This window comes from Cyrtonyx montezumae, unplaced genomic scaffold, assembly GCF_038088225.1.
Source record: "Cyrtonyx montezumae isolate F1298 unplaced genomic scaffold, pur_monq_1.0 scaffold_3, whole genome shotgun sequence".
Taxonomy (NCBI): domain Eukaryota; kingdom Metazoa; phylum Chordata; class Aves; order Galliformes; family Odontophoridae; genus Cyrtonyx; species Cyrtonyx montezumae.
In genome coordinates, this window is record NW_027072034.1 from 50,293,145 (window position 1) to 50,307,320 (window position 14,176).

At 36.2% G+C, this 14,176-nt stretch overlaps 2 protein-coding genes across 12 annotated transcripts in view; one reads left to right on the forward strand and one right to left on the reverse strand.

The window, feature by feature from the left end:
* The window catches only part of GK (glycerol kinase), a 499,514-nt gene that overhangs the window by 267,365 nt on the left and 217,973 nt on the right, over window positions 1–14,176 (forward strand). The window lies entirely within an intron of this gene.
* Window positions 1–14,176, reverse strand: part of DMD (dystrophin) — a 961,436-nt gene that overhangs the window by 97,285 nt on the left and 849,975 nt on the right. For all 11 annotated transcript variants that reach the window (XM_065741536.1, XM_065741534.1, XM_065741531.1 and 8 more), the window contains one exon: window positions 10,592–10,652. In XM_065741536.1, the coding sequence (XP_065597608.1) occupies window positions 10,592–10,652 (61 nt within the window). The remainder of the gene's footprint in view (window positions 1–10,591; window positions 10,653–14,176) is intronic.

The following is a 14,176-nucleotide window of genomic DNA, read 5'->3' on the forward strand; positions in this document are numbered from 1 at the left end:
GGCATAAAATGCACGTAGGGGGCCTGAAGGATAGCTGACAGAAGCAGTAAAACATTGTGTAAAATAAGTTCAACAGAGAAGTTCAACAGAGAAGTCTAGGTTTTTAAGAAAACTTATCTGGTTTGGTCTTTTTGAGTTTGGGACTTGGCTAATCAATGGGGCATGCCATAAAGAAAACGAAAAATACCCATAACACTAATTAACGAGTTGTGTGCAGAAGTCACTAGAACAACTAAATAAAATGGACATGAAATGAAAGGAAGTGGGGTTGCTTTTAAGGTATGTACAAGGATTGAAGACTGAAAATAGCACTAAGAAAAAGTAAGATAAAGAGGGTCATGGGCTGGAGGCAGACAACTATTGGGAGGACACACTCTGCAAAGAGTTCATTAGAAGGCAAGGGAAAGATGCAGAAAAAAGTGAAGGGTAAATTATCACAAGGGAAGTCCTGAAAACAAGCCAAGAGAAAATAAAAAGGACAGTGGGAAGATGGTTTGCTCAAAGTGGTGGAATGACCTAGAAGAATGTGAAAACTGAAAAGATTCTTGGAGCTAGGCAACAGGAAACTGTCAGTGACCTTGTAAAGAGTTGTTTTAGTGGGGGAAAAAAAAGGCTACAGAAGCTAGAAAAGACTGGGCAGGAAGAAAAACATGGACTAGCAATAGGCACAAATTCCGAGAAAAAGGAGGGCAATGTTCTGGATATTGAACAGCGTCAGAAGAGAGATCTGTTTTTATCAAGGAGAGTGCTAAAGAAAAATATTTTCTCATAATAAAGAAGCAGATAAACTTCAAAGAAAATAGTTAGAAAATAAAAAAGTCTCAAGAAGATATTTTTACATTCTCCTGGTGTCTAAAATGCTGAAGACATTTAGCAAATAGACTGATTTTCCAACATTCAGATTTTTTATGCCCTAACAGTCATTTCTTTCAGTTTCTTTTTTTGAAATATATTGCCTATAAACTATCAAGAAGCTCGCTATGATCTCAAAGAAAACTTGTTTCATGCAAGTGTCTTCTCTTTCAAAAAAGCAATGATTTTAAACCTTATTTCCTTCACTAGTACATTTCCATAGCCCTGAGTTTTTGCTACTGTACATTAGTGCATTTGACAAACATGTTTTCTTTTGTTGTGCACAGGTCATATGGCCAACCTTCATTGGTTGGACACTCTCCTTTCTTTCTTTTCTTTTTTTTTTTATTATCCTTTTTCCTCTCGCTAATTTCTTTTTTTTTTTTTTTTTGTGCTTCACGTTAAAGAAAATTATTAAAATCACAAAGTTTTTATATATAAAATATAAAATACAAGTGCAAGCTCTCTGTACTGATTAAAGGTATTAATGTGGGCTTCAAGTTTTTCCTTTTAATTGTTTAATTTCAGAATGAATTTTTGATGAACCTGTGTTCTTACAGCTGAATATCAGTCCTGTCTTCTGAAAGCGAACTTCTAATACGACTACTTTTTTGTAGTCAAGATTCTGCAAAACACAATAAAAATAACTGAATATCGTTGGTATAGCTAAAAGCTGATCAACATATGGAAAAATATTTCACACTAGAACTTAAGTTTCTCATTTTCTAATGAAATCTTTTTCAGTGGTACTGGAAACTGCAACATGACTGCAGCTGGTGATAAAACAGGAACAAAACTAAATGAAATGCAAATTAATTACACGCAAAACCATAATGAAGGTATAAGAAAGCCTATAATAAGTGTAGGCTCATTTACTATAATTTTTTTTAAGTTTATCTGTTTAATTACATCTATCAAAGTCAATGCATGATTTATGGAGTCCAGGCATTCTTTAGAAAGCAGTTAAAAAAAACCCCGAATCAATAAAAATTTGACTTCCAACCCTTTTCAGATTGTTCCTTAACTGTCTGGGCAGAAATCGTCCTAAGGAGTCATGGGATGTTTATTTGTGCATATAATGCATTATTTTAACCTTAAGATTCCTATAAAATTTGCATTTTTAAACCTCTGAGTGAAGTTTTAGTTGATGGAAGATTCGCCTATGAGTTTGCTCTATATTGTTATTATTTCTATAGTTATAGCTGAAACTGAATTATACACAAAGTTCCTGAGGGACATTTATAGTCTTCTCTCTGTCTGTAATCCCTTTACTGCTGCTGTTGCTGTTGTTATTACCAAGCAGTATTTGCAGTTGCTTTAACTTTTTCTGTGTTTTATAAAAGATGGGTAGGTAAGGTCAGCCAACAAAGTTTCCACTGATGAAGTCCTAAGGATAGATGCAATTAAGGAGAGTTAAATTGAAGATGAAATAGTAGATAAAAATCACCAATCTGGGAAGACATAGAAAGCTTCTGATTTTCTAATGAAGGTGCAGCTATTCTGTGATTCAACATGCAAGAAAATATCTTAGTTTTTTGTCACATTCTTTACAGTGTTAAAATATGTATTAGTCTGTATGTATCAGCTAATAGCACCACCACTATGGCAGATTCCAGATTGGAAAATAACTGGCTGGAATGAAAGCTTATTTTAGTGTTTCAGTATTTTCTTACAATTTAAAGCCTTGTTTTTTATTTGTCTTCCTCATATCTATTTATGACATATTTTTAGTTCACAGCAGCTGTAATAGTGAGAACAATAATACATTTGTATTATTATGTGCTCTTTCACTCCCATATTCTAGAAATGTTTATGGGAGTAATGAACGTTTCCTAATGATGAATTAAGTATTACACCTATGGCCTAATTAGACCTTCTCTGGTGTGTGATTAAAATTTTAAATACAACCGTGGTGTTTCACGTTTATAGTCATGATGCTATTATGAAGTCATATGTTCACAAGCCAAACACAGTAGTTTTCCAACCATTTATGTTTTATCTTCATGTCTCTAGCATTTTTTCCACGCTCCACACAGGATGTCATGATCCTCAGGAATTCAGTTCATAACATTTCTTCAGCAGTACAGCTTTTAAACAAAAATGCAGGCAAATGTATTTAAAGCGAAGCAAGGTAAGATACCTCTTTCCCTCTCTGCTTCTGTGCAGTTTCTACTCTGAAGTAGTTGGCTAACTATTTAAAGGCACTTTTTCAACTTACACATTAAAATAATATGAAGTTGTCTAGCAAACATCTAAATTCATAATACCCAAATGTGACCAAATTATTGTGGTTTTAGATACTTGCATTTTTTCTTCACAAGAATTCTAATGTGAATGTTAATCCCCCCCATCCATTTCATTAACATAATAATTTATCAGCTCACATTATAAAATACAAAACATGCAAATCAAGAATAAAAGGTAAATAAAAGACTTCTTCAAAGGTTTGCAGCAACCTTCCGTCATAGTAATTCAGAGCTGTGCTAAATGCGCTTGCACCCCCTCAAAGTCCCCAACCTGACTTTTACAAACAACACTGATGAAAATTGTGGCTCTTTTGGAAAAGAAGAGGGAAGACCCAGGCACACAAATGGAATAGTCGCTAGGCAGCAAAGCTTGCCCTCTCCTCTCCACTCTGCTCAGTAGGCTGTTGACACCATTTGGTGATTGTGCTGGGTACATAGAGCACTGCTTGATAATGGTTCTCTGTTGTGTTGCACCATAATCTCATTTTCTAAAGACAGCTGTCATGGAAAAACAATGAATGTTGTCTCATCAAAACTACTTCTAAGAAAAACAATTTATTCAGAGATGTTGTGATACATTTTTTTATGGTTAGTTTTTCTTAAATTATCTAGCCGCAGATTTCCTAATATAAAAATGTATCTGAGGAGTAATTGAAATTCAAAGCAAATACGTAGTGTGGAAAAGGCTGCCAAGCCTATAGATCATATTTGAAATTGTAATTTATCTCAGAAGGTTCAAATTTTTAATCAGAAAATGAGAAGCAAGAAAATGAATATAGATTATTTGATTATTCCTAACCTATTGGTTACTCTTTACTTAATATTCTTTACTTAATGAAGAATCTTTACTTAACATCTGATCTTACCAACATTCATACAGTTCCCAGTTAATGCAATTTATGTTTTCCCTTAACATCCTTAATGTCTAAGCTTAATACATACACAAAGTACTTCTCAAGATTGAAGATTTAAAGATGCAGGTATCACAAAACAGATGTGTAACAACATTGCTGCTACTATCTGACCAAAAAAAAGAAAATCTTGAATGGGGTCCTATAAGGAGAAAACTGGTTCATATAATCCATTGTCTTGATTCAGTATGTAAAGACCACACAGGTCACTCTGGATAAGAAACATGTTGAGACAGAGAATAGTCTGAAATATAGGAGATTATTGCAGTGTATAGGAGGGCTGGCATCTCAGACAGTCAGAGAAGGAGCAATCACACGAGAGATTTAGAAGCTTCAATGAGTTTATTCTCAGTTAGAAACCAAACCAGGAAAAAGTCCGACCTTTTCCTGACAGGCCACAGGAGAAACAGAAGCCTGGGTATATCTGGATATTGCACTCAGTCTTTGCTAGGCTGTTGTTTTGCCCTGGATGCCAACACTAGAACATCAGTCTGCCAGAGCCATGAATCCACAGCAGGTACAATTAATGATGCGTATTGTATATATCCACTGTATTTATAATCACTATCTTTTTTTCATTGGTATTGAAACATAACTTAGGATGTACAAATGTTAATTACAGTCCTGCCTTGTATTAGACTGATGAGATCATGAAGGAGACAAGGCACAGTAGGTAAAGAGGGAGCAACTTACTGCTGACTCTTATAGGGATGCTATTTTTCTCAAGTGGGGAAGTACTTAGTCTGCTCATTGTGCATCACGAGAGACTGAACCAATGGCAATACAGACAGCAGACATGGCAAATGCTGCTTGGGAGAAACTGTCAATCTTCTGAGGAAACAAAGGACTTACTAAACGACTCAGTATAACAAGAATATGTAAAAAATCTGAGATATTGTTCCCCATTTCCATGAAGATTTCATTGGACAGTTGTCAGAAGCTGTCTTCTCTTTGTCTGTCATCTAAATTAAGTATGTAATTGATCTTTAAAAAAAGAAAAGTCTGACAGGCAAATCTTCCTCTTTTTTCCCCTTAATATGTCTAATCTTTTCAAGTTCAAAGCATTCCAGTGGAAATCAAACATAATTCCTATTTTTGAATTCTGCTCATTAAGCACACAATGTTTAAAACATGGGCTTGCAGTATATGGCAATAAATTTCAGCTATCAGGAGCAGCTGTAAAATCTATTTTTTATGGAAGATGGGGCACGTACTGTATAAAATAGGCCCAGATTGTATATATGTCATTCAACTCTTTCAAAATTATATGGGCTATGTTAATTTTTTATTCTTGATAATTGTTAACAGAGTGAAACTGCATTTAATCACTGAAATAAAATGGAGCAAATAGAAATGAAGTAAAAGGTAAAATACAAGCAAAAAATCACATTCAACTTACAATAAATATAACAATTTCAGCTATGATACCTTCAATATTGTGTAACTATATTGTATTACTCTATAAAGATACTCCTTGTACAGTAACAAAAGTTTACATTTCATCTTACCACCTATAAAAGTGGTTCATTTATTGCTCTCTTAGCCCCAGGAGCTGGAAAGCAGTGAATAGCTAGCTGGATGTAATGGATTTAAAATGTTGATGCTTTCTTTTTAATTAAGAAAATAGGAAAACCAGATTCCATCCAAAATTCTCTCACCCAGCTTAATCCTAAACTGAACAAACAAGCCAGAAAACTCAAATTCATTCCTGGAGAGTACCAACATTATCTGCCTAAAGGCATTTTAAGATTTAACCTGCACAAAAATTAATCTTACTTTCTTCTTTTCTGTAATGCTCAACAACATAAAGTCATGATAATTCATACTGAATGCCTCTGATAACAAAAGTTAAGCACTTTACTTTCCACTTCAGCAAGAGCACTGTAAGATTAGAAAGACCACAGTCCCTGAGTGCTGTGCAAGTGCCTCAGGAAGCTCCTCCGCTTTGGGTACGAGCTCTAGGATCTTGCATTCACGCACAGCCAAACTTTGTGACAAGGTTTGGAGCCAAATCCAAGAGATGACAAAGGAAAGCTGCATTTGGACAAACGTCCTGGAAATAACAGATATTTAACTGATGGTTTTATGCTAGACAGCACGGTAATTTTCAGACAGACTGAAAAGTATGAGACTTTTTCTTTTCATCACAATAGCTACAATTTTGGAATTGAGAGTTCGAAGCTGAAAGACATGAAGAGATCAGAATAGCTGTGCTTTTTAAAAGTCAAAGTATTACATTTTTTGGTACTTGGTAGGTAGGCTAACTGTCAGCCATATGCCTGGCTTGCAGATCTTGCTCACAGCCTAAATCACTACATACACACAAGTGTACATTATTTATTTATGGTGTTTCATGTCTCTCTTTGCTTTGTCTGACAGACATTTCCTACTTGCTTTTGTGTCATACTTATCTACACTCTGCAGAAGAAACAATTAACCCAAGTGATTTTACAGCAATTCTTTGCTTTATTTTATCTTAGTGGAATTTAATTCAGATAGATTCATTTGTCCCATGTCTAAACTAAAAGAATCATGCCTTTAATCTCTTCGCTTTTACAATGAAATCTCTGAGCTCTTGGCTTTTTTTTTTTTTCCTGTGCCGAAATTCTGCATGGTTACACAACAATTAAAAGGGAGATTAAGAAGCAAGACAACAAAGTATGTTTATAGAACTGCTGTATCTCCCGTATGGAGTATAGAAAGAGTGCAGAACCTAAAACTAACAAAAATATATGTCACAGACTGATACATTTAATAAAGTAAAATACTCTCATGGGAAATTGTATCATGGAAGAGGGTCAGAAAGTGGGGATGTGTAGCTCTTGGAGTTAGGAAAATGCACAGCAAATTTATATCGATAGTCTCATATGGATCTTCTCAAGGAGCCAAATCTGTGCTCCTGAGAATCCAGCTTTGTCCTCAGCAGGACAAAGTTCAGTGAACTGCCATAATCTGTGTAACAAAATAAGCTTGGCTGGGAAATAACTTGGAAGGCTTCCTTTGTGAAAAGTACTGAGATGAAAGACTACTGTATTTTCGCAGAAGCATTTTAATTCCTTCAAAAGAATGGGCACAGCAAGAGGCTGAGAAGACAGACTAACTGGAAGTTAGCTATACAGCAGAAGAATAATGTCAAAGATTAGTACAAATGAAGAAGTCAACAACTACTAAATTTCAACGGATCATGACGGCAGGAATACTGAATTTTGTGGGGAAATAAAGTAAATTGCAGACTTCAGTCCAACTATTCCTCCCCACTCCAAGGCAACAGAGGTCTCTTAGGACTGCATAGTGGCTACATTATTTACTTAGCAGGGGTAAGCCACACACAAGGCAAAACAAGATTCAGAGTACAGCTGTTTTATGTCTCCTTGTGCCCCAAGAGGATGGTCACTAGAGAGGAACTGGGTCGTGTAGCATGAGCAACTGCTTCTGTTGCAAAATCCAAAGCAAGCATTTGGTTCTGCTATTCATCACTGCTTTGGAGCTGTTCCTCCATGTTTGATGGGGATAACAAGTGTACGTGCATTTGCATATTTCAATCACAAGGGTTTTTATTCTAAGATATGATTTATCCCAAATTCTGCAGTCTTCCTACCTTCATTATCAGCTTTTTTTTAGAATTTAAGCTTTTTTTAAAAAAATCTTTTGATAACATATGCAGTAGTCTTTGTTCTGCGCATTTGTTTCACTTGCTTTTCAAATTTTTGATGAACAGTAATTGCCTATTTTGCCTCCTAAAGCCTTAAATTTAGAAATTTTAATGAATAACTAAAACATTGCTGAAGAGCACAGACATGACTCTGCCTACTTCTGCTTTCCCGTTTTCCAGGTCACCCTCAAATAAGGATAGGACCAAGGCCTCAAAGAACAGAACTGATGTTTTTATCTTCCTCTCCTTTTTCAAGTTAATAAAATCTTTAAATGCTGCACTAGACATAATTAATATATCGAGGAAGAAAAAAAGCCATAAAGAAAAGCATTTGCTAAAACAAGTTTTAGAGAAATTTTGCATGTTTTAGTTCAGAGGCAAAAGGGATGGATTATTTCCTGAGCAGCACCAGACATTCTAGACAGGAATGTCCACTTGCTGTGGAAGCTGTCCTTGAACACAGAAGTTTGGTTTCTCAGAATACCAAGGAAGAAAAGGGTGAGACTGAACTGCTGTCCTGGCTCATCATTCCCACTGGGACCAAACCACATGAAAAGGTGGAAGAACGCAGCAGCTGGTGCACCGCCACTGTGCTGCAATTTTCATGAGGCTGACAGTAGGCCAAGACACTCTGAAATAGCTGAGACTTTGAATACCTGAAACAGGTTATGCATTGTTGATAATCGTATTTGCAATGGCAATGATGCCATTTAGAGAAAAAATACCAGCATGAATAATCTCAAGAAGGAATCGTTGAAATAATAGCTTTAGAGGAAAGATTAATCAGCTGTATAAAAATGAAATTTTAACGAGGGAAATCGAAAAGCCTGAACATACCTATCAGTAAGTAAATAATGCTGCTGAGGATTTTAACATTAAGTACTGCCTGACTTAACGAAGGCTGTGCCACTGCAAATGTGAAAATGATGAGATAAAACAGTTAAGTACCAAGGGAAAAACATAAAATGAAAAATAATGAAATGTGTATCACCATTCTTTTACACTGATGACAGAAAGAAAATTATATAAAGAGAACACTATCCATAGTTGCTTTATCTTCATAGAAGCTCCTAGAGGATTCACAATAGAGAATTAGTAGTTCAAAGAATAAATAGAAAATATGCTAAGTTAAATAGTCAAAATGGTACCAAAAACTGGCAATTTGCATAGTTGTGTTCAAACGGGAAGTATGAGTGATGAGAATGGATGAAAATGACTGAGGTCAGCTGGAGAAGGGAATAGATGTGACAGTGAACTAAGACACCTGACCAATTTATTTTTCATCTCATCAGCAGTAAGTATTTCTATAAAACTTGTAGCTGAATTTAAAATAGTACTGCTACAACTCACGAGGAATAATATATTGTCTAAAGTGAACAAAATAAATATTTTCCTTTGAACTTTCTGAAACGGAAGATGAAGTGGAAACTTGACACAAAAATCTACTAAGGAATAGTCAACACTGATCATGTTATCATGAACAATCAACAGTTACCCATGGCTGCTGGATGCGAGTAGCACATGGAGAGGTGGGAAGAGCAGCATGAAACACATCTCATGCCTACACTTAAGAATTGCCAAGGCCTGTAACGGCAAATCATGTCATGGGATAGAGAAAAGGAGAACCTTGTCCTTCACTGTGGTGCCACAAACTGACTCCTGTGTGCCAGAGACTGCTACTGCTTTCCAGCACTTTCTCCCCATAGACTGTCCTCTCTCCTCTCTTTGATAGAGCTTTCTGCTTCCTTACATCTGTTTCATTATTTGGAGCCAAATAGCATTGCAATGATCCATTTCCAAGTACATCAGAGAAATCACACAGGAATAGCAAATGAACTTAAGGTACAACTAAGTACATCACTGCATTGCACAAAGACCTGTCCTTCTTCACATATAAAGGTTTGTTCTGAAGCTGCTAGAGCAACTGAAGTGCCACAGTGGCCAGATGGTTGAGTGACACTGGTTGAGTTTCCAAAGTATAGAATCATAGAATAGAATCCCCATCCAGCCTTGCCTTGAAAGTCTTCAGCGACAGGTCAACCACCACATCTCTGGGCAACCTGTTCCAGTGCCTCACCACCCTCACTGTAAAAGATTATTTCCTCTCATCTAACCTCTTTGAGCTTGAAACCAAAGTATACTGGGAAGGTAAGGAGGAAGCATACGAATGTGCTATTCAATGACACCCATGTTTCAGTTACTACAGTCTTTATCACAGACATCACATCACCTGTTTCCTCCAGAAGCTATGTATAAACAGTTCCAAGACACATATTACAAATAATAAGCCACTGAAGAAAGAAGAAAAAATGCATTAAAAGTTCTTTTGTATTTGCTGTGGAATGGGGCTGTATGACACCGGAAACCTGTGTGTTCAGCAGTTGTTTTTTGTTGTCGTTTGTTTTGTTGCGTTTCGTTTTCTCTCATTCTTTATGTATACATACCTCATACAACAAACTGTCTGAATGTGGAAACTAAACTCAGATAGAACAGTTTATAGAGACTATTTTGTCCCTCAGCAACAGATTCAACTAAACACTCTCCTTAAAAGAATTCGTTGTATAAAGTATTTGCATTGTGAGATTAAAAAGATCCACAAAATGCAACTGAATTTTTGTCTTGTTTTGATTACTTTGGCAAAACCTGCCATATATATTCTTCAGTGAGCAAATATATTTCAGATACTCCAAAGCTTTACATATTTTGCAGATAATTTATGGAAGCATAAAACCAAGCAACAAACGAATCAGTGCATCTTACAAAACTTTTAAATATCTAGCATATTTCTGTGAAATTGACTGCACATTTCACTCATTTTTTCTTCCCATTTAGAAAACATAGGAGCAGTTCTTGGTAATATAAGAAAATATCCAATGTCTGTCTTAAACACCAAATGTAAATAGCTAGAATAAATTACTCTTTATACTCACTTGATGTAATAGGGCACTTTGTTTGGCGAGATTGCCCTCTCCCAGGGGCCTTGGACAGAAGCTGTTAACCAATAAAGAAACAAATAAATAAATAACTGCACGCATACACACATACATACAAACTTACCTAGAAGAGAAACATGAGGGTCAAGTTCAAAGCAAACAGGAAAGACAACATTAATCTCTAGAATTACAATTTTACACTTGGCCACACTGATATTGGTCTGTTTGCTCAGTTGCCCATGAAGGCAGGAAGGATTAACCTGCTGTTCTGAAATTTCTGGGCTAATCTGAGTGAAATTGAACTCATTCAGCTGCAAAGATAAATACAAAAACCTCCTTGGCTTCTAAACTTCAAGAACAGATATGAAGCAGAGCAGGTGACCTATCTCTGCAGTGTGCTTTTCTATAGGCTTCCTTCTGTCGATGTATTTGGCTGGGTTTTCTTCAATTGCTTTTCTTGTGTGATCAGTTCCTTACATCCATCTAAGAAGAAAGTTAGACACTTGTTTACACTTCACGCTGAGTGAAGCTAAGCTGACATTCCCTCTGAGTATTCTGTTTATTCTCCTGTTGACTTGTTCTAAGTGCAGAGCAACTTCATTTTTTATTTCTCTGCATGACTAACTGTGCTTTATTGACTTCCAATAACAGCAAATAATGAAGAGAATATCACTGTGGGCACAAATTACTCACTATTGGCTATCATGGTGTTAAATGTCTACATCAACTTACAATGCAATGAAGAAAAAAATGTAACAAAGTTATATTTAAAACAAATTGTTGACAAAACAATTCTAAATAATTAGATTGTTAGAGGCACTTTATAATTTATGTTGCAGTCTGAATGCTAGGTTGTTTATCCATCAAGAACTGTAGGACCACAGATTTTCTTTTTCAACGCAGTGATTTCTTTATATGAAAAGTGATTTGGCTGGAAAAAAAATGGCTGTTTGCTTTTCCCCATTGTAATCCTTCTTTTTAGTGACCCCTGCTGTTCATGCAGGAAAAGGATCGTCTCCTGCACTCAACTAGGGATCATTTGATGCAGTCTTTTCTTTCTCCTTTGAAATTAATACCTCAGGAAAGCCACTCCCAAGTTGCAGGTACTTCAACAAAGCCAACAAACCCCTACACATCAGAGGAAACACTTTATGTATTTGTACCAGAACTGTTAACCACACAGGAGTCAATCCGCAGAGTGAAATTCACTCTCCTCCCCTGCTAACAGACTGGAGTCAGCAGAAATATGTGAGACATTCTTACAAAAAATAGCTCCATTGGGAAGTTCTGGTATTTTGGTAAACGTGTATACACATGGATTCTGATGGAGGAGGATAGTGACCCTGGCGAGGCAGTGTGAAGTGAGCTTCATGCCATTTCACATGCTCTGGAAAGGAGGTGGGAATAGGGCAGTGGGATATGGGTGGAATATGTAACAATATATTGTTTATTTATGTTCTCAGTTTTCATTATACATTCTTCAGCCTGGGCAGTGAGATATGGCTGGAATACGTAAGAAATACAGATTTGGTGACCATGGTTTAGATTACTGGTGACCTATGAAACACCTGCTGCAGCGTCTTTGTAGGTCCTGTGGTTATTGACTTTAACCCCCAACAAACCATCTGTAGCTCAGCTCAGCTGAGCTTTCCCATTACTTACATGGTACTGCACTTTTTATGAAAGAAAGGAGAAATTCAATTTCAATGTCTTGAACCATGAAAACAGATAACTCTTGAAGTGCATAAGAAATGCAGAATGAATTATAATGACAGCTTCCATGGAAAATGAGTGCATTAATGCTATTGATGTGTCATAACCCACACATACAAAAGCATTGAGCATTTTCCAATAGCAATACTCAAATCCACACATCAATTAGAGATAATAAAACATCCCTTCTTCGGACAGGCACTGTCTTTTTGTTCCATGCTTGTACACTGTGCACCTTGACAGCTGTGAAGGCTCAGGTTGCCATTCTCTGAGCTGCTCATTTTGGTAGCTCTGCCTGCAAGATGTGCACAGCTTCTCAGTTTCTGAGCACTACATATAGCCTCAAATGATGTAAAGATGCAGTTTGTTACACAATTTATATGATTGCAGAAGGCATGGAATATCATGTCATGTTTTGGTGTTAGCTACATTCAACAAGGAAACATTCTCCCCTTTTAATCTTAGTTTTACACTGTATTTCATATAGAATGCTTAGTTATTCTGTCTGGCAGTGAGAACATAAAGTGCTGTACATGTAGCTTCAGTAACTGATCCACTAATCTCCTCAGTCTAGGAGTGGGTAGGAAACCAAAGCCAAGGATTTTGACATAGGTTGCAATTTCATTTTACACTATTGAGGTCTCAGTGCTTTCTCTGTATGCTTTGTTCAGTAAACTACACTGTGTAAATCCAATATTCCTAAAGGTCAGCAAAGTGGCATTGATAAAAGTTTCTGACTCATGGGATTTGGTTATTTGGTATTATCTGAGGACTAATTTGAATATCATTATATTGTTACTATTTTTGTAAATAAAATGCCCTTCACTACTAACAAAAAATCAAATTTCTTACCTAACGTTCTCCTAAACAACTACTAATATTCCCAATGGGACTATCACCAAGCTACAGTTCTGCCACTCTTAAGTTTCTTTTTTTAATTAAACACCTGAACAACAGATTGTCATGTATTTTTGGAAGGCGTTCTCTTTCTGCCTGTTCTGAATTAATCTGCATAAGAGCTTAGTGGTCATAACTTTGCACAAAATCTTACATATGATAGTGTTCTGGATACTTTGGAACAAATACTTGCCTTCATGAGAACTAAGTGCTCTAGGAATAATAAAATTCTGTGATGTTCCGCATAATTGGATTTAGTGTTCCTTCAAGAGATTGCTGTGAAGCTGTCTATAATACACTGTTGCTTTCCTGGATGATTCCAGCCTTGCCTAAATCTGAGTTGACAAAATATGCGGTACTTTTTATAGCTATGCTGAGAGAATAATCAGCTCATTTTTGGCAGAAGGACAGAAGCTGAGAGCAGCTGTTTCTTATCGCTGGTTACCAGTACGTGTTTAGTACCCACTACAAAGCTAGTGCAGGTAATGGACATGTATCTGTAATTCCTGGTTACAAGCATTTTACTTGTCCAACTAAACAGACTTGCTGGCAAACACTTTCTGTATGATGCTGTATTATTGTGCACTCAACAAGTAGATATTTTCCTTTTTGCCATGTGTAATTCAAAAGTGCTTTATTGTTCTAGCTTTCACAGTGTAGGAATCCATTACGATACTTGCAATGGTGTCTACTGAAATTAAATACTGTAACAAAATATGGGGCATTTTAAGAGTGAATGCAAATTTCCTTATACTTTATTTTATTATTATTCATTTTAATGGTTACCTAATTGGAGAGTTTTATTTTTCCTGTTGGTGTGCTCATTTCTAAGACTTGCTTTGCCTATTGTTCAATGTAAGTAAACATGGTACTTGGCAGTAAGCCTACAACTTTGTTTGTTTGCAGAATGTGTAATGAAAACAGTAACGTGTTGCCTCTAGGAGCATCACTCGTGTTTTTACCTGTGTGGGA